Source organism: Ictalurus punctatus, chromosome 13 (assembly GCF_001660625.3).
Source record: "Ictalurus punctatus breed USDA103 chromosome 13, Coco_2.0, whole genome shotgun sequence".
In the NCBI taxonomy this organism is placed as follows: Eukaryota; Metazoa; Chordata; class Actinopteri; order Siluriformes; family Ictaluridae; genus Ictalurus; species Ictalurus punctatus.
The window spans coordinates 11,938,380-11,961,126 of NC_030428.2; the positions used below are offsets into that span (position 1 = coordinate 11,938,380).

The window sequence follows — 22,747 nt, forward strand, 5'->3', positions numbered from 1 at the left end:
GTCGCTCTCAGTTTTTCTCCGTGGAGGAGGGAACTGAGCGACGTGAGCACTGAAATTTGACCTTGCCTTACGAGAAATCTTCATTTGACAGTGAGTGGACGCGTTAAGAGGATACTGTTGCTCTGCAGTTGGCTCACCATAACTGTGAAAGAGGGGGAAAGTCAATAAACAGGCTGACTGACCTTGTGTTTGGGTTTGTTGTTTGTGATAAGCTGTTTATTTTAGATTTTTTTAAAAAAAATCCCCGTCATGAACATGGATGAGGACAGCAAAGGTAAGGCTCCTTTTTATTTTATATCCTTATACACAGTTCATTGCTGTGACAGATATTCTTATAGTGAAGAAACCGAGCAGCGCCCCCCCCCCCCCCCCCCCCCCGAAATAATTAGTGTAAAAATGGTCTTATTTCTGTAAATGCTACTTTAGTTGTAGCTCCTGTTAAAGAAGAAATTACATTGTTTATTATTATTATTATTATTATTATTATTATTATTATTATTATTAAGCACGTGACAGACACAAACTTATCATTATCCACAAAATAAAGCACCATACCCCAAACAGACCCTGTTTTCCTTGTCTGGGACCCATCTGTGTGTTCAGCGTGCTTTATGCTGAGGAAGCACTTTATAATAATCTGTTTTCCATGTCTCCATTTCATTAATTTTGCATGTTGTGTCAGCTATTGAATCAGATCATTCATCTCTAGTATTCAGTCAGTTACAGTGTAGGCCAACGGTTCTGAAAGTGAGGTCCATGATTTAAAAACATAAAAATGAAAATCCAGACCTTAATATCTGAAAAACGAGGTGCGCTATAAATATTGTCAACTTGGACCTAGGCTTCCTGTGGAAAGTTCAACAATAAAAAGCTTCAATAAGTAGCCAAAACTATTACTATACAAAATGGAATAATGAGCCTATGTAGTTGAAATAGATCATAAAATAAATCTGCCCAGAGGGGTCCATGGAATTTTGCTTTTATAGTTAAAGTTTGAGAATCCCTGGTGTAGGCACATTGATATTATTACAGTGTGTTGTATGTCTCTTTCCATTAAAACTCTATTAGTCATTTTGTCAGGTCATCAGGTTATGTGGCCCTAGATGTGTATATACTATATGGCCAAAACTACATGGACACCTGACTGTAAAACCCGCATGTGTGTCTTCCCCAAACTGTTTCCACAAAGTTCCAAGTACACAATTGTCTAGAATGTCTTCATATGTTGTAAGCATTATGATTTTCCTCACTGGAACTAAGGAACTTAGCCCAAACAATGGTTTGCCAAAGTTGGTATAGAGAAGAGCTTGAGTGTCCTGCCCAGAGCCCTGACCTCAACCCCACTGAACACCTTTACTAGGAATCGGAAATGACGGCATTGCACCAGGTCTTTTTGCCCAACATCAGTACCCGACCATGTTAATGCCCCTGTGGCTATATGGACACGCTCCAAAATCTAGAGGAAGCCTTTCCAGAGGAGTGGATATTGTAGCGTGGATATAATGTTATTATAACAGCAAAGCAGGAACAACTCAATATCATTGCCCATGGTTTTGGAATGGGAGGTTCAATACTCAGGCGTCCACATACTTTTGACCATACCGTGTGTGTGTATATATGTGTGTTATTTGATGAGACAATGTATAGCCCATCAGCATAGCTGCGCAAACAGAATGAAAAGGTGCAAATAAGTTGTGGGACGTTGCGAAAAATGGTGATCGTGACGGATAAATAGCACAGATTTCGGTAAATCATTAGAGGTTTTAAAGAGGATGACATTAAATGACAAAACCAAACATATTTAATATAATATCTGGCTTTACAGTTTACCCTCATTATCACCTTTTTTAAGTGGATTAAAAATCCTGTAGCTTGTTTCCAGTGATGTGTCACCCCTGGATATTGTATTGTTTCAGTAAAATAATCATTTATAGAATTTTGTTAACAATACAACTAATATAGCTTTCATATTACAGTATACAACACCACTAATAGAGATACATTGCAAGTTACTACAAGATAGATTACTTTAAGGCTGAAGTCTTCTGTTATTTTCCACATTTTCCCCTGACTGACCAGACCACTAAATGTGTGATTTTTTATCAGCATGTGTGTGTGTATCAGCATCTGATGAATTGTGAAGTCAAACTGAATACAACTGCAAACAAAATGATTGACCCCCCCATTGAATCTTGTGTGCAGCAGGTCATAACAGCAACGTGGTGCTCTACTAAGTACTAAAGATGCTTACCATGAAGGGGCTGAATAATTCTGAAACTGAAGAGATCATTATAAGTTGCATTTTCAGTTGAATTTGCGGAAACCACCTGAAGCGTTCGTTGTGTTGAACTAGTTCAACTGCTTTTGTTTGATTTGTTCATTGCAAACAGCTGAAAGTCTTGACAATAAACCTGATTTGCAGTTGGGGTTGAATAATTTTGATTCTCTTTCATTCATATCTTTCATTATGACAATTTCATTGACTTCCTCGGCGATGCAAGAGCTAGGGTTTTATTTGGCTGTGGGAAAACCCAAATGGAGAAGATTCCCTCCATTTTCTTTGGCTGAAGGTTGAAAGGTAGAAAAAGTTCAGCTCTGAATTAAGGCCATTCTACATGGGAAATCCGCCAAACTACCTCAGTTCTTTTCTTTTTTTTCTTTAAAAAAAAAAAAAAAAGTGTAAATAAAGTATGGCTTTAGCAATAGCTAGTGTTACCACTAGGTGTTTGCACCAATGCACGGTCTAGTGAAGTTTGGCAGTGATCTGTGCTTTTATTGCAAACTCAATGCCACTGTTGTCTGGCTCTCCTGAGGGTGCTGTCTGGCACTAGATGAGACCCAGGCAGGGGTCATCACCTCATTAATACTCATTATAGGGAGTGTCACTGCTGACCTAAACTCAGGTCAACACACTGACAATCTGCATTGTCTTTAGAGTGATACTTACAGTGACATTTTTTTCATCACATGTAAAAGTTTTTTATTTGTTTTTTTATTTTTTATTTTTTAGCCATTTTCGTTTGCATAAATATGCAGACCCTTCAGTATGTTTCAGCCTGATTAGTGACATTTGTATTTAAAAAGTCTGTATCTAAACCATAACAGGATCTTCCTTTAATAAGGAGTTGGATTTGGATGGCAAGACAACATTTGCATTTGCATACTATATATATAGATTGCAGATATTATCAACTGAAGCTTGCAAATTAATGCCAGTGAGTGTTTTTCCTGCATTTGAAAAAAGAGGCAAATGAGTGTGTGAAGAGCTTTTTGTTGTCTGGTCTGAGTGCCACATGTGGAACTGCTTTATGGGAACATTGGCTTTTAAGATGTTTTCCCAGCAGGAGATGGAGATGAGTGAGGAGATGGCATTTTTGTGTGGATGTAATGTCTTCATTCTTGACACACAGGCAAAATAGGAAAAACTGAGAGGTTCAGTCATAGCGCTTGGTTCTTACAAGGGGAGATTGTAAAAAAGAAAATGAGGATCATTTTTTGTCTGGTACAAAAGGCTTTCTCTGTGTCTGCTTGAGAAAAGGTTTGGTCACAGAGGCTTTTCTTTTTAATGAAAGCACTGTTTTGGATCGATTGTATTATTATTTTTGCCTTAATATGTTTATAGTGCAGGTTTTTATAAACGCTTGTAATTACACAGTAATTAAGACAGTAGTCAATATGCTGGAGTAAGCAAAGACTTGACACACATTTCACTAATTTTCTAACATTAACTGCCTATATTTAACGAAGTTAGAATGTTTTCTTTGCTAATGCCAGGTTGAAATAATATTAACTACAGTAGCTAACGCTAATGGCTAAACAGCAGGTCAATTCTAGCTCATGGTAAGTATTGGTTATTTATAGAATATTTTGCTTCTGAGTAATTCATTAGCAAACGACATAGCAATAGTTATGAATATGACCAGCAAACCTACAGACACTGAATGATGTTTTCAGACAAAATGGTCTAGTTGCATATAACAATAAGTAATATTGTAATAAATAAGTAATTATGTTAGTAAGTTAGTTTCATGTTATGTCATATGAGTAAGTTAAATGTTAATGTCACATGAAAACATGACATAACATTTATGTTTGAAAATTTATTTTACTTTGAATTTAGTAAATTTTTGACCGGATACTTCTACTTGCACTAATTGTGTAAGATTTTCACACACTGTCTATACTTTTGCTTAGGTTTAATTTCTCAGTATCGTTTCCATGCCTGCTGAGGACAGATTCTGCTCATATTTTTTTTAATCCAGAATTTCGTGTTCAGATATTAGTATAGGCCAGTTATTAACTATTGTAAAATGTCATTTAAATATTTATTGAATTTTAACATTAATAACACATCCAAGACATGACGATATGTTAGAATTTCTGCTTAATGCAGAATTTCTGCAGAAATGTTCAGCAGAAATGTTCAGCAGAAATGTTTAGTTCAGCAGAAATGTTCAATAAAAATGAAACTGGAAAAAAATCCAGACAAAACAGAAAATTTCCACAGAAATGACACAATGTATGAAGCCTAAAATATGTGTGTCCTGAGAAGAAGAGTGACAAAATTTGACATATAAATGATGCGTTTTATATGAAGTTATTACAGTGGAGTTTCTTTTGACCTTCAAGTCAATGCTTTTCACATTTGTGTAGTTTTGTCCTCATGCAAAGGACCAAAAACATTGAGAATTTTACAACAGTATATGTGAAGAACAGATGTTACCGTACTCTTGTGTAGTAAATAAATGGATTTGGGACACTAAGAGAATAAAGAAGGACACATGAGAATCAGGAACTGCTAACCATGTTTTATACAGAGCTAAGCTCCTTTTCCTGTCCATCTGTTTTACTTGTTATTTGAATGCACAAGCATGTAATGCAGGTGCTGCTGAACAAACACAAATTTGCTACAAGCTAAACATTTGAATTTGCGCATTGACCTCAAAATTAATTGGAATGTGTATAGCCCAAATAATAGTAGAGGATCCAGGAACCAATAAATCTGTTTTCGGAAAAGCAATCACAGTATCACACAGGGGCAGAACACTCGGGAGAATCTTCAAAGCCAAATACTCTCATCTAGGCTGCTTTCATCAATCCAGTTTGGCAATATATTGAATTACTCAGGTCTCATATCTTAGCCATGAAAGTGGCCCCCCCATGAGACCATCCAGTCCATTGCCAACATTAGTCATCTAAGAATTACCTCACTCAGTGTGTATCTCTTACCGGAACTGACAGACCATATTACTTCATATTCCCGTGATACTGCAGACACTGTCCACCTCAAACATGGAACCGTGTTTAAACAGAGTAGATGATTTTGGGGATTAAATAGTAAGGAATTGTATAGCAAAGTACTGTAGAGACTTCGAGTGAGAAAGTGGTTAGAGGCATTGCATTTCTGCAGTTTATACCTTCATTTACATCGTCATTGTTAACAACTTTTGTGATTTTTGTCGACGTTAATTGGGTAGCTTTTTCTTATGAAGGCCGCTGTTGTGTAATTGTTATGTAATTACACAATTACCCAATTATTGTTTTTTCTTCAGGGCTGGTTTAAAGCAGAATAGTCTATCAATAAATGCTAATTCTTTATCAGGTAGTTTATACTTTTCTCGACCCGACTTCATTGGCTATGGCGGTGTATCATTGGCTGTGGTTTTGGAATCATGTAACAATATCAGTCTTAAATTTCACACTGAGCATATCAAAGATATACCTCCAGAGTGGTTTTCATTTCCATATCTGACATGTGAGTGATGGTGGAATATCAGTGAAGAAGGGAAACCAATTTCCTCATCCAACAGAGATTTGTTCTGCAGTCTGATATGTCAGTCCGTAAGACAGGCATCATGTGTAGCAGGGCAGACAAAGAATTCTGATCACGATATCTTCTGTTTTATCCAGTAAAGCTTCATTTCCAGTAGAAAAGCACAAGCACTGCTTTGGGAGTAAATGGCATATTGTTATGCGATAAGCATGTTGGACAACTCAACAACATGATGTTGTGTAATGAACAAATGTCCTCTCATTAAGATTGAATAAACGCTCTGAAACAAACTAAAAGAGATTAGATCAAATGTAATTTCCATGTGTCAGTGATAAACCTTTAGTGAATGTTAAACTTTGTTACATTAAATGCCCACTTTCCCTCTATTGTTAAGAGGTGGATGGAGAGAATAGCAGGAAATCCCACATTACCTCACTTGTTAGTTCTTCTTCCAAATTTGTGTTTGTTACATAATGAAAAATGGAGAAAATGTTCTTAAATCACCTGTATCAACCACACAAAGCACCATGACAGTCCAGACTGCCAGTACTGCATTATTTCTAATAATATCCAACAATGTTAAATACAATTGAGCATTTCCATGTGTAAAGCTGCATAATAGTAATAAAAGTAATACTTGTTAACTTTATATAACACTAAATATGAGCACATGAATATACGAAGGTGTATGGGTGGGTGTGTAAAGTGTGGCACAAGCAAAATTGTTTCCGCCTCATTTGGCCATGACCCGCTGTGCTTCCTTAGTTACGGTAATTTACTGGCTCATAGTGTCCACACTATACTAGACAATGCTGCCACTTCCAACCTTTCCAACCACCCTGACGTTTCAGTTACTGTCATCTGACACTTTGTGGAAAACATGCTTACTATTGAGCTTAAAATGTGACAGGTAATTACTTCACTGCAAAGTGAGCGTTACTGTTCGAGGAACTGTTTTGCCTTATCTTGGTTTTCTCTCATTTTAATGGCTTTTCTTCTTTCTTTCAATAGTACCTGAAGATCTCTCTCTAGGAGAAAGAGATGAATTGTCCAACATTCGACGAAGGAAAAAAGAATTACTTGATGACATTGAAGTATGCGTGATTTAAAAAACACAAGTTACATGACTTGATAAAGAAGTCTTTAAAGAAGCTCAGGTTCCATAAAGGCTCACTTTCTTCTTTGTCTTGCAGCGGTTAAAGTTTGAGATTGCTGAAGTGATGACAGAGATTGAACATTTAACATGCATGGGAGAGACGTACGTGCACCTAACCACCAGCTACCCACTTAACTGACTACTTGTGCTGCTAGGTTATTGTTTCTTTAAGACTTTTCATCCACAGAAATACTCAATTAATAGTTATTTAATGTTATTCTTTTTTATATATATAGAAAGACCAGTCAGCGGAAAAAACAGATGGCTATTGGAAGAAAGAAATTCAATATGGATCCTAAAAAGGTATTGGATTCGGTGGTACCGATATGGCTTTTCATTAGATAAAGATGCTAAGACTTACATGTAACATTTTTAGGGTATCCGGTTTCTTTTGGATAATGACCTTTTGCAACACACACCTGAGGACATTGCACAGTTCCTATACAAAGGAGAGGGCTTGAATAAAACAGTCATCGGAGATTATTTAGGGGAAAGGTAAGTTGCCGCATTTTATCAACAAAACATTTTTATCTTTCTTTAAAAAAACCCAACATGTTTACCTTTATACAATGTGTTATTCTTTGCTAGTTCTTGCTTTGCAACTTCCATATATTCGCATGTTTGTAAGGCACGTCCCTTACTGATACAGATTAAAAATATCCCCTGATAGTCTCAGCCCATAAACCCGATTCCCCTCATAACATATAGGGATGCATAATATGGTGCTTGTACCCCACATCACACCAAGACCAACAGAAAATTGCTTTTTAAATATTGCCAGCTGTCAGTTTTAAGCATTGCACTACTTCCAGGTACATCCAAAGGTGAATTTTCTCCGGCCCCAATCCATTTCTCCAACACATTTTCCCAGTTGCATTAAAATGATGTAAAACTGACTAAGGTCATAAATATTTTTCTGACCCACAGAAATGTATGACTACTGTACGTAACCGATACTCGTGTTGGAGACGTGTCTATGTGTGTGACATCATTAGAGTGGGACAGCAAAGGCACGATGGCTAAATGGTTTCCACGTTTGTCTCGTACCTCCAGGTTTGGAGGTTCGAATCTCGCGTGTTCAGGGGGTTTCCTCTAGGTAGTCTGGTTTCCTCCCTCAGTACAAAGTTATAGGCTGATTGTCATTTCCAAATTGTCCATAGTGTGTGAATATGTGTGGAACTGTGCCTCGCGATGGGTTGGCACCCCGTCTGGGGTGTCCTTGTTCCCCCGAGTTCCCTGGGATAGGCTCCAGGCTCCCCCATGACCCTCTGTAGGATAAACTGTGTGAAAAATTGATGACTGGATGGATGTGATGCAGTTATCTCCCAGTGGACGTTGGTTAACCTTCACCTTTTATAAAGGGTGAGACCACAGGTATTACAGATGAAATGACGAGCTTCTATTATGGTAGCCAGATCTTGCCTCACAAGTACGGATATTCAAATCTATCTAATATAGAAACAAATAATATTTTGCTGATATTTGGTTTAGATTTAGCTGCAGTTTGGGGTGAATTGTAGTCAAACCATTGCACTGGATTTAACTGGGAAGTGGGCAACCTAATCTAAATAGCCATCTCCTCTGTAAGTGCATGTGTGCTCTGTACAGACCCTAATTAGAATGAAATCCCGATACGTCCATGACAGCGTGGTGTGTAAATCTTAAATATTGATACTGTGTGTGACCTACCCATCCCCCTATCCCACTCCCACTTCCATACAAGTATTTTACTGTGGATCCAGTATAACTGACTGTGATGGTACAGGTGGTACATGTGTACAGGTGGGTAATAAATGTAAAATTATAAAAAAGGAGTCCTCTTTTTATTGGCTATGGTTTGTAAACAGTGATGAATGATTTACTTTTGGCAGTTAGTTGTATTTGCAAAGATCGCTTATCTGTTATCACTGAGGTTGAAGGTGCAATTTGGGTGCAAGGCAAGTCAGAGGGGTGTAATCAAGCTGCTGTAGATCAGTCAGTTAGGTTTTATTTATCACATACTTGCTTTATTGTGCCTCTGTGGGTTCTGTATGTTTAGTTCTTTTATGGGCAGGATTATTGACAACCCCTTTCTTTCTCAAACGTTGCTTTGCTTTTGTCCTGTATATGTGTATAAATTTCACATATTTCATGTTTCACATATTTGATTCATTCAAACTGTGAATGTTTGAACATGAACTCGTAATGGTTCTGCAGAATTATCATTGATTTATTTATTTTTTGTCCTCAGGGATGATTTTAACATCAGCGTTCTGCAGGCCTTTGTGGAACTTCATGAGTTTGCGGACCTCAACCTAGTGCAAGCTTTACGGTGAGCAGCCTATTTTCTCCAGGCGTACTCAAAACGTAAACCGTTTCATAAAGCTTGTGATTGCATCTCATATTGACTATCTTCATGAAGTAAACCCAATTTGTGTAGACAAGAAATATGTGATTGAAAACGTTCTGTTAAAGTAGATTTTGACAGAACATATACTATAGAATATGACTTGTTATTTTAGTCACATTCCTCATATTTCCCAGACAAAAAAAAAAAGATGGCAAATATTTCAGCTGTCATCAACTGATATCTTATTTCCTCTCTCTGTCAGGCAGTTTCTCTGGAGCTTCAGACTCCCGGGTGAGGCTCAGAAGATTGATCGGATGATGGAAGCTTTCGCATCGCGATATTGCCAGTGCAACCCAGGCGTCTTCCAGTCCTCAGGTTAGAATCCCAATGGTGATTAACCTGAAAATAATTCTCCTTGCTCGACTCAGATTTGTTCAAATAATACATATGATCATCATTAAGAATAGAGCCTTCTTACAGTCATCTCACATGGGACATGAATCGTTGTACTGCATTGTACACAAGCACTAGTTACATTCCCTCTTCTATAAGAATGAATTAGAGGAATCTCTAAAGAGTGAGGATCCTTTGAGAAAAGAACCCTCTGGGATAAACAGTGCTGCTGTTGGCTTAGAAACGGTGTGAAGCTCTGCAAAATGCAATGCTTTGGCAAGAGAAAAAGGCCTCTTTGCCAGGAAGAAACATAATTTATTTAGAAATGTAGCCTACTCTCCTCTATACCAATCCATCAGGTGTTTTTGTCCAAATAGGTTTCTTTAAAATAGGTTCACGCTCAATTAAATGGAGTGGAGCTCTATATGCTGTCTAAATTCATCAAAGCTTTTGGGGTTGAATGATGTTCAAAAGGTCAAGGAAAGTTCTGTTTTCTCTGTATCATCTGGCTTTGCTCCTTATTAAATGTCGAAAGTGTTTTTGCTCCGTAGACACGTGCTATGTCCTGTCATTCTCCATCATTATGCTCAATACCAGTCTGCACAACCCCAATGTCAGGGACAAGCCCACTGCTGAGAGATTCATCTCTATGAACCGTGGCATCAATGAAGGTGGTGACCTGCCAGAGGAGCTGCTCAAGGTGAGCCTCACAGAGTAACAACGATAAGAAATAAGAAAAAAGAACGTGGTCTTAATCCACATGTATGCAGCTGGTCTTCTTTATGTCTAATTTTCATGCAGAATTTATACGAAAGCATTAAAAACGAGCCCTTCAAGATCCCTGAAGATGATGGCAATGATCTGACGCACACGTTCTTCAATCCAGACAGGGAAGGATGGCTGCTGAAGCTAGGTAAGTCAGCCAGTGGTGTACAAATACTCAAATGTGCATCGCCACCCCCCCTCAAATCCAATCTCATACAAGCTGTTTTGTTGTTTCAATTTAGAACCACGTTTTTTGTTTTGTTTTGTTTTTTAGAGTTACAGAAATATAATGTGATATATGTAGCAAGGCAGAATAAAAGTAGGCCCAAACAGGCACATTTTGTAACTTTGGTGGTGCGCACTGTCCAGAGAACAACACACTGCTGGGAGTAGGGAGGCACAGGCTTGTCTACAGCTGCTGGAGTCTCTCTGAGGACCTCCATTTGCTTGTCTCACTTTTCCCACTTCCTCTTTTTCTCTTCACTCATATTAAGTGCCACTTTCACTCCAGTGAAACTAAATCCTGAGCTACTGCCTCCATCTCAATGATACTTTCACGATAGATAGCCACTGTGCTACAGAAACGCAGCCTCTTTTACCTTTTGTAACATACAGTATTTTATGTTTAACGTACTTTATTTAGGATGCACATCATATTCAGTGTAGTAGAATAGTCATCTGTGCAAATCTCTTCAGAATAACCCGCCTGTTACGAACAAATGAAACAGCACATCTGTTTAGTGTGCCCTATAGAATATGTAGAATATGTGGTTGTGTTTTTGGTCTGCGTCAGTGATAAAGCACATGGTCTGAGAAAATCAGGTCCAGAGGACTGGTATTATTGCTTTCAGTCTGTTTTAGAAATGTATTACCCAACCTAAAATAACCTCAAAACCTGAAGTTCTTTATATAATACTAACATTATAGATACATGTCGTGAAATAGTGAGGAAGACAACAACTAATTAAGTGGGATTACTTATTAATTTCTCAATCTGTTAACAATCTGAGATCTTGGAATTACAAGGTTCAAGTCTGTGATTTTAAGATATTAAGCCGTATGTTAAACCTCAGTGAGGGTAAATCAGATACAGTGTATTATTTTGTACTTTTAAGCAGTATTTTGGTGTAAAACGTCTCACATATATTATTCAGTGCCAAATTAATAACATATTTAACATTATTATGTTATTATGTTATAACCAAATTAATAACATATTTAACATTATTTAACATAACTCATTTTTGGAAAAGAAAGTAAACATTATCATTCAAAGTTCTCAATTGAAAAACGTGGATTATTACAGTATTAGTTAATAACCACTATTACTACTGTTTTAGTAGTCCTTTATCTCCCGTGTAAATTCTGCGGCACTATAATAACCTTACATGTTTTTCATTTTGAAGTAAGTATTCCGAGGAGATGGTTATAACTGGTTATCACTGTTCCTTTCTCCTCTCACAGGAGGAAGAGTGAAGACGTGGAAAAGGAGATGGTTCATTCTCACTGATAACTGCTTGTATTACTTTGAATATACAACAGTAAGTGAAGCTACACAAGTGGTGGTGAATACAAACATGACAAAAGAGGGGGGAGAAACGGGAGAAAAGGAATATTAAAGAGGTCTCATTGGTGCAACGGTTCTTGGTTTTCAGAAAGCTTTCAGATAGTTCTCATATTTCAACTGATTTATAAATCAATAAATGGCTTAGGACCACAGTACATCTACCATATGGCATTACTTGTTTTTTTTGTTTGTTTGTTTTTTTACGGTTGGGGGATGGGGAAGTATTTAATCTGGTAAATTTATTATTTCAATGGTTTAGACCTGGCACCTCTTTTTTTTTTTTTTTTTTTTTACACAAAATTTATATTTAATGATCAAATTTTCAAAATTGTGCTAAATGAATGTATTATTTGTAATTTATCCTGATTTAACTGTTGATTTATTTATGCAGCACCTTAAATGACAAACAGACTTGCCTTGACTTGGTGCCCTTCACTGCTAATCTAGCACAGCTGTACCATATGAGAGTGCACAATAAAACAAGTTTAAAGCCCACTAACACAGGAGAGATGAGCTGGCAATCCTACAGCAATCACCCCCCTGCTGTGTTCTCATCGGTGACAGGAAATTTCCTTCCAATGTCGTGAGACAGATTTAGCTCCCAACCAAACAATAGCAGCTTAGTGCGCAGTCAGTTTCTTCGCTGTCTTAATCAGTCTCCTTCATAAACTTGCTTATATATTTCCAGGACAAAGAGCCTCGAGGGATCATTCCACTGGAGAACCTCAGCATAAGAGAGGTGGACGAGCCAAGAAAACCAGTAAGCACTTCTATTGGCGATCGTGTTATGAAGAAAAACGATTTCATTTGAAAACATTTTAAGACATTTTAAAACGTGATGCTTCGATTCCGTCGCCTTTTAGAACTGTTTCGAGCTCTACAACCCAAGACATAAAGGTCAGGTGATCAAGGCGTGCAAAACAGAGGCAGACGGAAGGGTTGTAGAGGGGAACCACGTGGTGTACAGAATATCAGCACCTACTCCTGAGGAGAAAGAGGAGTGGATCAAATCCATCAGGTATGGTTCATGACAACCTCTAACAAGTGGGCGTTTTTGGTATATCTCTCTCACTCACACACACACACACACACACACACACAGTCAGATGTTCTTATTTATAAATGTATACTTTCTTATCCTAGTAATGATAACGCTAGAGGAAGACCCCAGCTCAGTGCCAGAGGTACTCGTGTACACAATCACTGACCCACACTCTGGGGCTGATAAGAGTAATGGCGTAAGACAGACAAGAGCTCTGTGATAGTGGATTTTTCTGGCGGATAAAACAGCACCGATTATTGCAGAACGTTAAGCTAAAAGCTACACAGGTTTCCCCAGTTCTGTTCCTCTTTTCCCATGGGAACTAAAACACATCCTTTGTCACATAAAATATTTCTGGCAAGAGGTTTGAATAATAGCTGTCCTGTAGCAATAGTGGACAAAACAGAAAATACACATTAGTTTTATAGATGCAGTGGGTCTGAATCCCCTTGTGAATATTAAGGTCCCTTGCCTCAGTTATTACAGTGTGTGTGACTGTGTCCACTGTGCTCGCAGACTATCTGTTTGTGTAGTAAACGCTGTATCAGCATGTCTTGTGGAACTGCTGGGAACTCCTTTCCCTCTTTAACCCTTCACTACCAATAGGAGAAAGTGTGTTTGTCTAGTGTCAGTAGCGAATGAAACATTACACGGTCCTAAAGCACTGCATTTTATTTCCTAAGCCCGTATAACCAGGGTTTTTGTATATTCATTAGTCCCTCTGGTTTATGGTATCACAGGGCCAGCATCAGCAGGGACCCTTTCTACGAGATGCTGGCGAGCAGAAAGCGGCGGGTCGCCACTAAGAAGTGACAGCAGGATGACCTTTGCCAGGTGCTGATCTCTACCAGAGAGTCTATTGTCTGCTCATCTACAGGGGAGCGTATTAAATCACGCCGGAACCTGAAGGAGGTTAGCTGCAAGACACAGAGACCTCCACTCCGAGCATCACAGACTCTCAGCAATAAAACACTTCATGGTTGGTGCATACTTTTAATGTGGTAATCTGCAGCAAAGCTTCAGTATTCGTCATTTTCTGGTGAGAAAATTGACAAAATGGACATTTCCTTGTGGTACATTTTTTCAGGATAGCTGTGATTTTAACACAGTCTCTCTCCTACTGTATGTACACCAATATAAACTCTGGAGGCTCAGCACCAGAATGAAACACACCGACACTGCTGAGAGTCAGTACCACACTGCCCTCTATTGATCAATTGCAGGAATTACCACACATTCATACTAATATTATTTTGTAGAATTGAACTCATTTACATACTCTCTATTTACCTCAGAATTGGGATTTTGATAACAGTGCAAAGTGGTCAAAATCATTTTTAGGGACCACAATTTTCTGCAATTTGCCCTTGGGGGTGTCGGCTTTTACAGTAAATGAATTATACCATTATTTAAAATGATTGTATTATCACAGATGTATCATGAGACCAAAATCAGCAGGACTGATTATGTAGAGTTTTGCAATACTACTATACTGAACTGTTTTGAAAAGTCATATAGAAAAATGAAGGGTGTTTCTGTTATGTCTCTGATGCTTTAAATGTTTCAAGTGAAACTAAGACTTTGGTTACATGATTTTATTATAATAAACTATTTATTTTACCCCAATTGTCCCAGGACTAGTTAACTCTGACTTCCCCCTAAATCACAGAATAAAAATAGGCCATTTATTTGAGTTACGAGTATTTTCATTAATATTAAACAGCAAACAATGCTTGCAATTTTTTTTTTTTTTAAATAAAAAATGTGAATGTCTACGGTGAACTAAAATTCAGCAAGTGATAAATAAAATGGAAATTCTAAGAATAATTTTTAAAAATGGTATTGTATTAACTGTTGCACAGCAAAGACAGACAAAGCTTTTCTTTTTTTTTTTTTTTTTTATCCAAAAGGCAAGAATAAACCTCACCCTGTACAAAGCCACACACTCAACCCATCGTCACATACATATCCATTCATCCCAACGCAAATCTGTAAACATACTGAGAAAATATTACAATTGTAGACGTTAAGGCCTATTCCCTCTCAATTAATATAGAATGTACAACGTAGAATTTTTGGACATGCTACAGTAAAATGTAGGATTTGAATATAACCATTTTCACTTATTTTTGTCAAAAAAAAAAAAAAAAAAAAAAAAAGTGGTGTTGTGGGGGGGTATTTTAGAGCATGGCCTACATTATGCTGAGTGGTATTTCTAAAAGAAGTGTTTATACTGAACTCCTGATACAGGATTGCAAACAAATAACTGATAGTACAGTTGAACTTAAATTCACAGTATTTGTAACACGAAAAATAAAGATTAAAAACCTACGCACAAAATAATCCACAGCCATACATGATCTAATGCAATGTACATTTTTCCTATGTGAAGAAAATTGGACAAGACCATATATAATGCCATTAGATAGGTCCTGGAGTTTTACAGTCTCGAGTTTAAAAGAAATGATAAAAATGGGGAAAGTAAAATGTCAGAAAATGTCAAGTGTGTCCAGGTTAACTGTGGTGTAAGTGCACACAAAGCACTCGTAATATCCATTCCGTTGAGATTTTAAACAGAAATGTGACATCGGTGACATCATAGCTTGCAGTCAGGAGGCAGTCTTTCCACTTTTTATGCAGCATTTTAGTTCACTTTTTTCCATCATTCCCAGGTACGCATCCTTAAAGGGAGAATGTGTGTCATCTTCACAAGTGAGAAAGTCCTGAGTCTATGTCTGAGCAGCAGTTTTGATGTTAAAGCTCCAGGCTTCTTCTTCCAGGTTAAGTGTGTATATATATATATATTTATATTTTTTTTTTTACATTTTTCCATTGAGTTTTTCTTCAAAGTTCAGCTGTATAGCATGGTAAAAAAAATCCTTAACCCTAAAAAAAAAAAAAAAAATTTAAAGCATTTTTGTTGCAAAAAATACATTATGTCTTTATTGAATAAAGCACCTTTACAATATTTAGAAAGTGTCGAGTTCTTCCTTGTCCTCTGAGATCTGGGGGGGGGGGGGGGGGGGGGAGAAAGCCATAAGTATGCATAATAACGATATTAAAACTAGCTACATCTTATGTTATTTTACCACCATTTTATTACCGTCATTGTCTCACCTTAGGTCTGAGGCAGGTCTCCCGAAGTCGCTGTTTTCTGTAGAAAGACAGTGGATGATGCTTTAATTTGGTTGTCTTACGTTGTGAGAGTAAACAGCTCAAGTACACAACGTTAATTCCCAAAAGAACATTATGCTTCCTACAAACAAAATGTACTTACATCTGCATGGCACAGGACCTGTCTCTCCATTGTCTCCTCCACATAAGAATATCTTCCCATTGTTGTTAGAGGAAGTATGGTTCAGGTCTCCATATTTAACCGGTGCATCCATTTCTTTATGACAGAATCCTTGGACATATCCGTTGTAACGGTTTACACCATCACCTGCTGCACATGAACAAGAGAAGTTCAGTGTGGAGGAGAATTTGACATCAAACCAAAACGGGCTTTTAAAAACATGTCACGATGCATACCCGAGTGACCGTTGAGCTGCCGATGGTCCTCGGTGCATGACAGCTTGGCACGGTGAGGAGAACCATCTTGGTCAGAGCTGCGCCGGCACTTATGGCTTCTCCTCTCTTCGCCATTCCAGTCACGCTTGTCTGAGCTGAGGGTGGACTGTCTCTCCCTGCGAGCTCCGTCCTCCGCCTCGCGCCTCCTCTTCTTCTTTTTCTTCTTTTTGTGTAGGCTGGAGCTGCTGTCCTGGGTCTTGTCGGACACGTCCCTTTCCAAACTCCTGCAGAACGCAAGCGATATTCCTTACAGAAATGTAAGCCTAGGAAAACTATTTACCATAGGGGCAGTTCTCTGTTGCAGATCAGAGACAACGGGGAAAAAACGTGTTTACTTACCTGTGCTTATCTTTATTTTTCTTCTTAGATTTTTTGTATTTCTTGGCCCTGCGCTCCTCAGATGTGCTGTCTTCACCTGACAAGATGAGTTTTCTGGTCCTGTGCCGGGGCGAGGGGCTGGTAGAACGTGGAGAGGAGGGCTTTGCTCTATTGCTGCTCTGCTCTCCATTGTAGTGCCACCGATCACGACTGTCTTCGCGTGCACGGCGCCAGCCCAGCTCTCTATAATAGCGGTTTGAAGAGCAGTGCAAGGACTGGTATCTTCTGTCCCGCTCCCAATCCCGCGACCGGCCTCTTTTGTAATGGTGGTCTCGGCGGTGGTACGCATATCTGTCTCGGCACCGAGTTCCCTCTTTATCTCTGTGGTGACTGCGGGAGCGATCCTTACGTGGATAATACTCTCTCTCTGGCCGATGGCCATGTCCATAACGTTCTCTGCTCCTGTCCTGGAGCTCTCTGTAGTTTCGATAACTCTCCTTGTCTTTATCTCTGTCCTTTGCGGCAGGAGAAACATGTGGCTGCTTTAAATCTCTATCGTGCTCTTGGTGGCTTTTTCCTTCCCAAGAGCTGGGTTTGTCTGACTGACATGTTTTCACGTCGTCTTTGCCATTCGCGCCGTTTACAGACTCCATCTCCACCTTGGGTTTGTTTGACGATGCAAACTCATCACTCGCCTGCTGGGTGAGACTGTGATTGCTCAGAGTGGACTCTGCTGTGGCCTTCACTTGACTTGATGCCTCTGTTAAGGCTGCCTGCGTGCTAGGCGTCACTTCTGCTGGCTTAGCCAGTGTCTGGGTGTCTGCGCCGGGTGTGGGTACTGGGTGCGAGACAGGCTTAGTGAGCGGATCAGTGAGTGGTTTAGCCCTTTCCGTGGAGGGTGTTGAGGAGAGGAGGCCCTCTGACTTGGAGCTGAACAGAGAGTATAAAGTACAAGAGTCTTAGTTAGTTGTTTTTCCTTGTATGATCTAGAATGCGCCAGACTGAACGAAGGTAAAGAGATTGTGTGATTAGGAAAAGTTGCTTACCTTGACGCACTCTGAGAATCCAAACTGTTAGTGTCGCTTACGGACGATTCAGAAGTTGGACTGTCTGACGCCTAAAAAACAAAAAAAACAAACCATCAGCCAAAGGATGTTAATAGCCACACTGGCATTTCATTTCAAGTGTTTTAAATAAATAGAGAAAAGTACTACTATCAGTAAAAAGCAAAAAATTTTTAAAAATCAAAGACGATTTCTATTCATTTGAATGGTAAAACATCACAGAGGAGCAGCCAAAGAGAAGAAGTTTCGCACTTTGTCAGGATGTTTGAAACCGTTGACTTTGTGATAGCCATTCAGGGGGCCATGTCCTGACCCATTTTCACCGGTGTGAGACTCTGACAAGCTGTTAGATCCGTTTCTTTCGGGCAAAAGTGAGCTTGAACTATGATAGTGAGGGCTGTGCATGCCTCCGTCCCCACTGGCTGCCTTGGCAACGCCATGAGACTTAGCTGTACCATTGTCCATGACTCTACTCTCCTGGTCAGACTCCTCAGATGATTCCTCGTCATAAGGAACCAGGAAAGTAGCACTGCGATACGAGGATGTGCCGTTGACCTGCTTGGAGCGCTGGAATTTTGAGGTAGAGGATGAGGACTGTGGGTGTGAATTGCTGGCTGAGCTGTTGGAGGTTGATGGAGTCCGGTTGCACCGCACCACCTTTCCGTAGCCGACGACAAAGCTCATCTTGGGCCTCTTCTGTGGCTCTGGGATGCCTGTGGGCTGGACGGGTTGTTGAGAAACGGAGGACGATATGGAAGAGTGTGACAAATTGGAGGCGGCTTTGTTCACTCCGCTAACGTCACTGCTGCTGGGCTTTGAGCCACTGTAATGCTCTTTTGAGGAACCAGTTCCGTTGACATACGAGTTATTCTGCAAAATAAGCACAATGGTTAGCTAAGGTGAATCCGAAAATTCGGATTTTATTGCGACTAAAAATCTCTTTGATCGTGCTATGTCTGTACCTTTAACATGTGAGGAGGGAGTTGTGGTCCAATTATTGATGAGGAAGTATAAGAATGCCCGTTTAGCTTGGGTGTTACAACTGGTCGTGGGGATGAGTGACCTGGAGTAAAACCCATCTGGGTCGAATCTCCACTTTTCAGATCTGTAGACCTAAAAATAAAATCACAAGAGAGTTTTTATAAAAACAGGCTACATCCAAATTAAAAATGTATTTCTATTCAAGTGTTAATAACCGTAACATACCCGTGCTTGATGTAGAACAGCAGGTATGCTTGTTGGTTCAGCACAGATCGTAAATCAGTGGGAGTCACTGATGAATCATTCATCTGATACCACTGACCATTACTTGCCTGAAACAAAGCATCGCACATTTACACATTAGTCCATCCATCAGCACCATCAGAAAGCTCTTGTTTAGGCTCGAGAAAAGGCTGAGCGTAGAACATGTGCGGGAGGTCTCACTTTTACGTAGGAGTAGTAGTGTCCAGCATAGCAGCTGAAGCCTGAGTGCACCAGAACAGCATACAGCCCGTAAATCTGCGACTCTCCGTGAGACTGAGACATGTAGGGCCGCAAGTCAAGATACTCCGAGTATCTCACATCCTGTGCAGAGGAAGATTTACAGTGTATTAGAGCTGCAACAACTAATCGATTATGAAAATCGTTGCCAATGAATCTCATTATCGAGTAGTTGGCTTGCGCGCGGCACAGGGGAGATTTACTCATCACGTTACTTCTCTTCTCAAAACACGCTTTGGAGAGTAAATACTAAAGTTGTGTCCCAAATGAAGTACTGTACACTTACACTGTGCACTCTAACGTCTAGTGTGTGGATTTTAGAAAGGTAATATCATCTGAAATATATCACTAGCGGTTTTTTACTAACCGGAAGCATAAGCCGCTTCTAGGCGACGGCGCATGACGTCATACGCACGCTAGCATTATCAGATACCCAGAGTCACAGACAATGGCTTTCTTCAGTTTACTTTCTGTCAGCTTTAACTTTTATTCCCAACATGACCTCAGTCACCATCAGACGGAGGCGAAATCATCACGTGACTGAGGAAGAAAGTCCTCTAAGGCATGGAAGCATTTTATATTAAACACCGTGGAGATCAAACAGTGCTGCATGAGCACAAAGTTATGTTTATATCCTAAATGCTCCACTGTGTGTAAGGGGCAGGGGAAAGTGGTGCAAGTTGCTTAAAAGGTTTAGTTAAATTCAAGTTTGTCATTATATGCTGTATTTGCGCACTTGCGGTGTAAATTCTGTCGTTTATTATAACGGAAGTGACGTAAGCAACGAGGCCGTGTTGCTGATCACGCGCAGTGTAGACATGCAATAGGAGCGTGAGTAAGATAATAATGAATATATTCATTTATTTTAGTTTATATTGTATATAAAGTATATATTGTTTTTTTATGGATGCACAAAAAGCAGCCAATTATACTACAGTCCTAAATGAATAATATATATTCTTGTGTGTGTGTGTGTGTGTGTATTGGGTTATTTTCTGTTTTGGACAAACAGTTGTGTAAAGTTTTAGTCTGAAGTTTATATTCATAACCTCAGTTCGTGGATTTTATTTTAAATAAACAACAACAACAACAACAACAATGTACTGAAAGTTTGTCCCGCCCCATCCGATTAATCGTTTAATCAAAAAAATAATCGGCCAACTAATCGATGATGAAAATAATTGTTAGTTGCAGACCTACAGTGTATAACAGCAAGGGATTCCCCCCGGATATTTCTATGCATATTTGGACAATGATGTCAAAACAAACAATTTGCCTGGCTTATTAAAACATTTACAAGAAATACATACCTTGGAGATTTTGCCTCCATTGAAGTTGGCAAAGCGTTTCAGAGAGATGGTGAGCACATTGGAGTTGCGGTGAATGCTTAATCTTTTTGAGGCTTGCACCATTTCCTTACAACTACAGGAAGAACATAATATGAATAAGATTGATGTCTACACCTTATTTCAGCAGGAACTGTTATTTTGAATATAAAAGTTTGAGTGGACTCAGATATGGCATGTGCCACTTACGTGCTGCACTTGTAGGCGTTCTCCCAATCCAACTGTTCAGCCTTAACAAACTGCTCAAGAGCCTTGGTAATAGTTGGGGCATTCTGCAAGACAGCACAAGTAAACATCACATTAATGTAACAGTTGTTGAGCTACAGTCCATCCTAAACACTATATAGCGGCTGTATTGATCAAGTAATGAAGCAATATAACGTTGCCTATACAATACAGTGCAGTTATAGCAGCAGTAGAGTAAACATTCAATAAAAGTACCAAAGTTTTTCCTCCACAACAAATGTTACCTTGATATCCAATGCAATATCCAAATAAGGATCAAAGGTGTCTGATACTGCTTTGCAGTTCCCACACTTTACTAAGGATACAGGTCATTCAATTAGTCACACCATCAATAAAATTCTCTATTTTATTGTATATACACAGACAGAAGTGTTCAAATCTAGCAGTTGTCTCTGTAGATTAAAAAAAAAAGGCAGCAGATAAAGACATAAGTGCATAATTGCCAACTCACCTCTGGACCTCAAATATCCTCCAAATATCTGATGGATCAGAGTAGTGGCCTGTGTTTGCCTGTCAAGTCTGTTCAAATGAAATTGTCAAACACAATCAGAGATTTTGGGAATTGTGTAAACATGTGAGACAGCTGGCATGAGCGTTTCTCATTCATTTAGACGGGTGTCTACACTCGACCAGATTCAAATAGATTTAGCTAAAAAATAAATAGATAAATAAATAAAAACACACATTTAACAGATTCCCCCGCTCATTTGTTTGTTTTTTTTAGAAAGTGAAATTAATTTCCTTCTGCAGTTATTTGATTGCTGTGTGAATACTCATACACAGGGACAGATTAAAAGTTGAATAGGTCTAAGTGGATCGAAAATTTTTAAACCACATTTTAATAGTTATTTCAATTTACTATACATCACCACCCTAAATTTTTCAGGTTCCAGGGCAGACAAGCAGTCAATAGAACACCAGGTGTGCATATGGTCAACACATAACATAACACAACTAAACAAGTCAAGCACTAATACTAAACACTGCACCACATTGATACAGGTATATTTTAAGCAGACTCACTTATTGGAAGGCAGACAGGCCTTTTGCATAGCATCCACTGTGTACCGCAAGAACTCGTGGGCATCCTCTTGATTCCCACACCGGAAATGCTTTGCAATCCCTGAATTATGTGAAAACACAGTTACATTGGTGTGATTTCTTCTATTTTTGTGTCTCTCATATACTAAATAGTTTTCGATCTTCAAACAAAATTCAAACAAAGGCAACCTGAGTGAACACAAAATACATTTTTTTTTTAATTGAAGCAAAAATGCAATACCTATCACCAATGTGAAAATGTAATTGCCCCCGTAAACATAAAATCTGTTTGTGCCACCTTTAGCAGCAATAACTGCAAGCAAACACCTCCGATAACTGGAGATCAGTCTTTCACTTACTTCTAGAACTAGGACTTACTCCTATGCTTTGGATCATTGTCTTGCTGCATAATCCAGATGCGCTTGAGTTTCAACGTGCATACGGAAGACCGGATTTTATCCTTTAGGATTTTCTGGTCGAGAGCAGAATTCATGTTTCCCTCAATTATTGCAAGTTTCCCCAGGCCCTGAAGCAGCAGAGAATCCCCACAACATCACACTTCCACCACCATGCTTGACCGTAGGCATGATGTTCTTTTTGTGGAATTCTGTGTTTGGTTTACGCCAGATGTAACGGGACCCCTGTCTTCCAAACA

The 22,747-nt window shown here is 39.0% G+C and overlaps 2 protein-coding genes across 9 annotated transcripts in view; one reads left to right on the forward strand and one right to left on the reverse strand.

The window, feature by feature from the left end:
* cyth3a (cytohesin 3a) lies at positions 1 to 15,993 on the forward strand. 2 transcript variants are annotated; one of them, XM_017483035.3, is made up of 13 exons: positions 1 to 274; positions 6,785 to 6,867; positions 6,967 to 7,031; positions 7,166 to 7,232; positions 7,306 to 7,424; positions 9,160 to 9,240; positions 9,521 to 9,633; positions 10,203 to 10,351; positions 10,453 to 10,564; positions 11,881 to 11,957; positions 12,672 to 12,743; positions 12,847 to 13,001; positions 13,766 to 15,993. In XM_017483035.3, the coding sequence occupies exons 1-13, from the start codon at positions 250 to 252 to the stop codon at positions 13,836 to 13,838; spliced, it is 1,191 nt and encodes a 396-aa protein (XP_017338524.1). In that variant the 5' UTR covers positions 1 to 249; the 3' UTR covers positions 13,839 to 15,993. The 2 variants fall into 2 exon arrangements, with proteins under 2 accessions (XP_017338524.1, XP_053541363.1); XM_053685388.1 differs by lacking the exons at positions 1 to 274; positions 6,785 to 6,867; positions 6,967 to 7,031 and adding an exon at positions 7,066 to 7,084.
* usp42 (ubiquitin specific peptidase 42) overlaps positions 15,166 to 22,747 on the reverse strand; it is a 15,054-nt gene continuing 7,472 nt past the window's right edge. For 4 of the 7 annotated variants that reach the window (XM_053685382.1, XM_053685384.1, XM_053685385.1 and 1 more), the window contains 15 exons: positions 22,075 to 22,174; positions 21,503 to 21,570; positions 21,276 to 21,346; positions 20,995 to 21,077; positions 20,770 to 20,881; positions 19,403 to 19,543; positions 19,184 to 19,290; positions 18,940 to 19,090; positions 18,230 to 18,847; positions 17,960 to 18,030; positions 16,935 to 17,843; positions 16,557 to 16,819; positions 16,303 to 16,470; positions 16,143 to 16,179; positions 15,166 to 16,030 (listed from right to left, as the gene is read on the reverse strand). In XM_053685382.1, the coding sequence (XP_053541357.1) occupies positions 16,178 to 16,179; positions 16,303 to 16,470; positions 16,557 to 16,819; positions 16,935 to 17,843; positions 17,960 to 18,030; positions 18,230 to 18,847; positions 18,940 to 19,090; positions 19,184 to 19,290; positions 19,403 to 19,543; positions 20,770 to 20,881; positions 20,995 to 21,077; positions 21,276 to 21,346; positions 21,503 to 21,570; positions 22,075 to 22,174 (2,864 nt within the window). In that variant the 3' untranslated portion in view covers positions 15,166 to 16,030; positions 16,143 to 16,177. The remainder of the gene's footprint in view (positions 16,031 to 16,142; positions 16,180 to 16,302; positions 16,471 to 16,556; positions 16,820 to 16,934; positions 17,844 to 17,959; positions 18,031 to 18,229; positions 18,848 to 18,939; positions 19,091 to 19,183; positions 19,291 to 19,402; positions 19,544 to 20,769; positions 20,882 to 20,994; positions 21,078 to 21,275; positions 21,347 to 21,502; positions 21,571 to 22,074; positions 22,175 to 22,747) is intronic. The other 3 variants (XR_008397785.1, XR_008397786.1, XM_053685386.1) reach the window with 3 other exon arrangements.

Excerpts from the sequence above, each read along its gene's own strand:
- cyth3a (XM_017483035.3), top strand. The coding sequence starts at position 250 with ATGAACATGGATGAGGACAGCAAAG. Across the intron at positions 7,032-7,165 it reads TTAACATGCATGGGAGAGAC|AAAGACCAGTCAGCGGAAAA; the intron begins GTACGTGCACCT and ends TTATATATATAG. Across the intron at positions 7,233-7,305 it reads TCAATATGGATCCTAAAAAG|GGTATCCGGTTTCTTTTGGA; the intron begins GTATTGGATTCG and ends TAACATTTTTAG.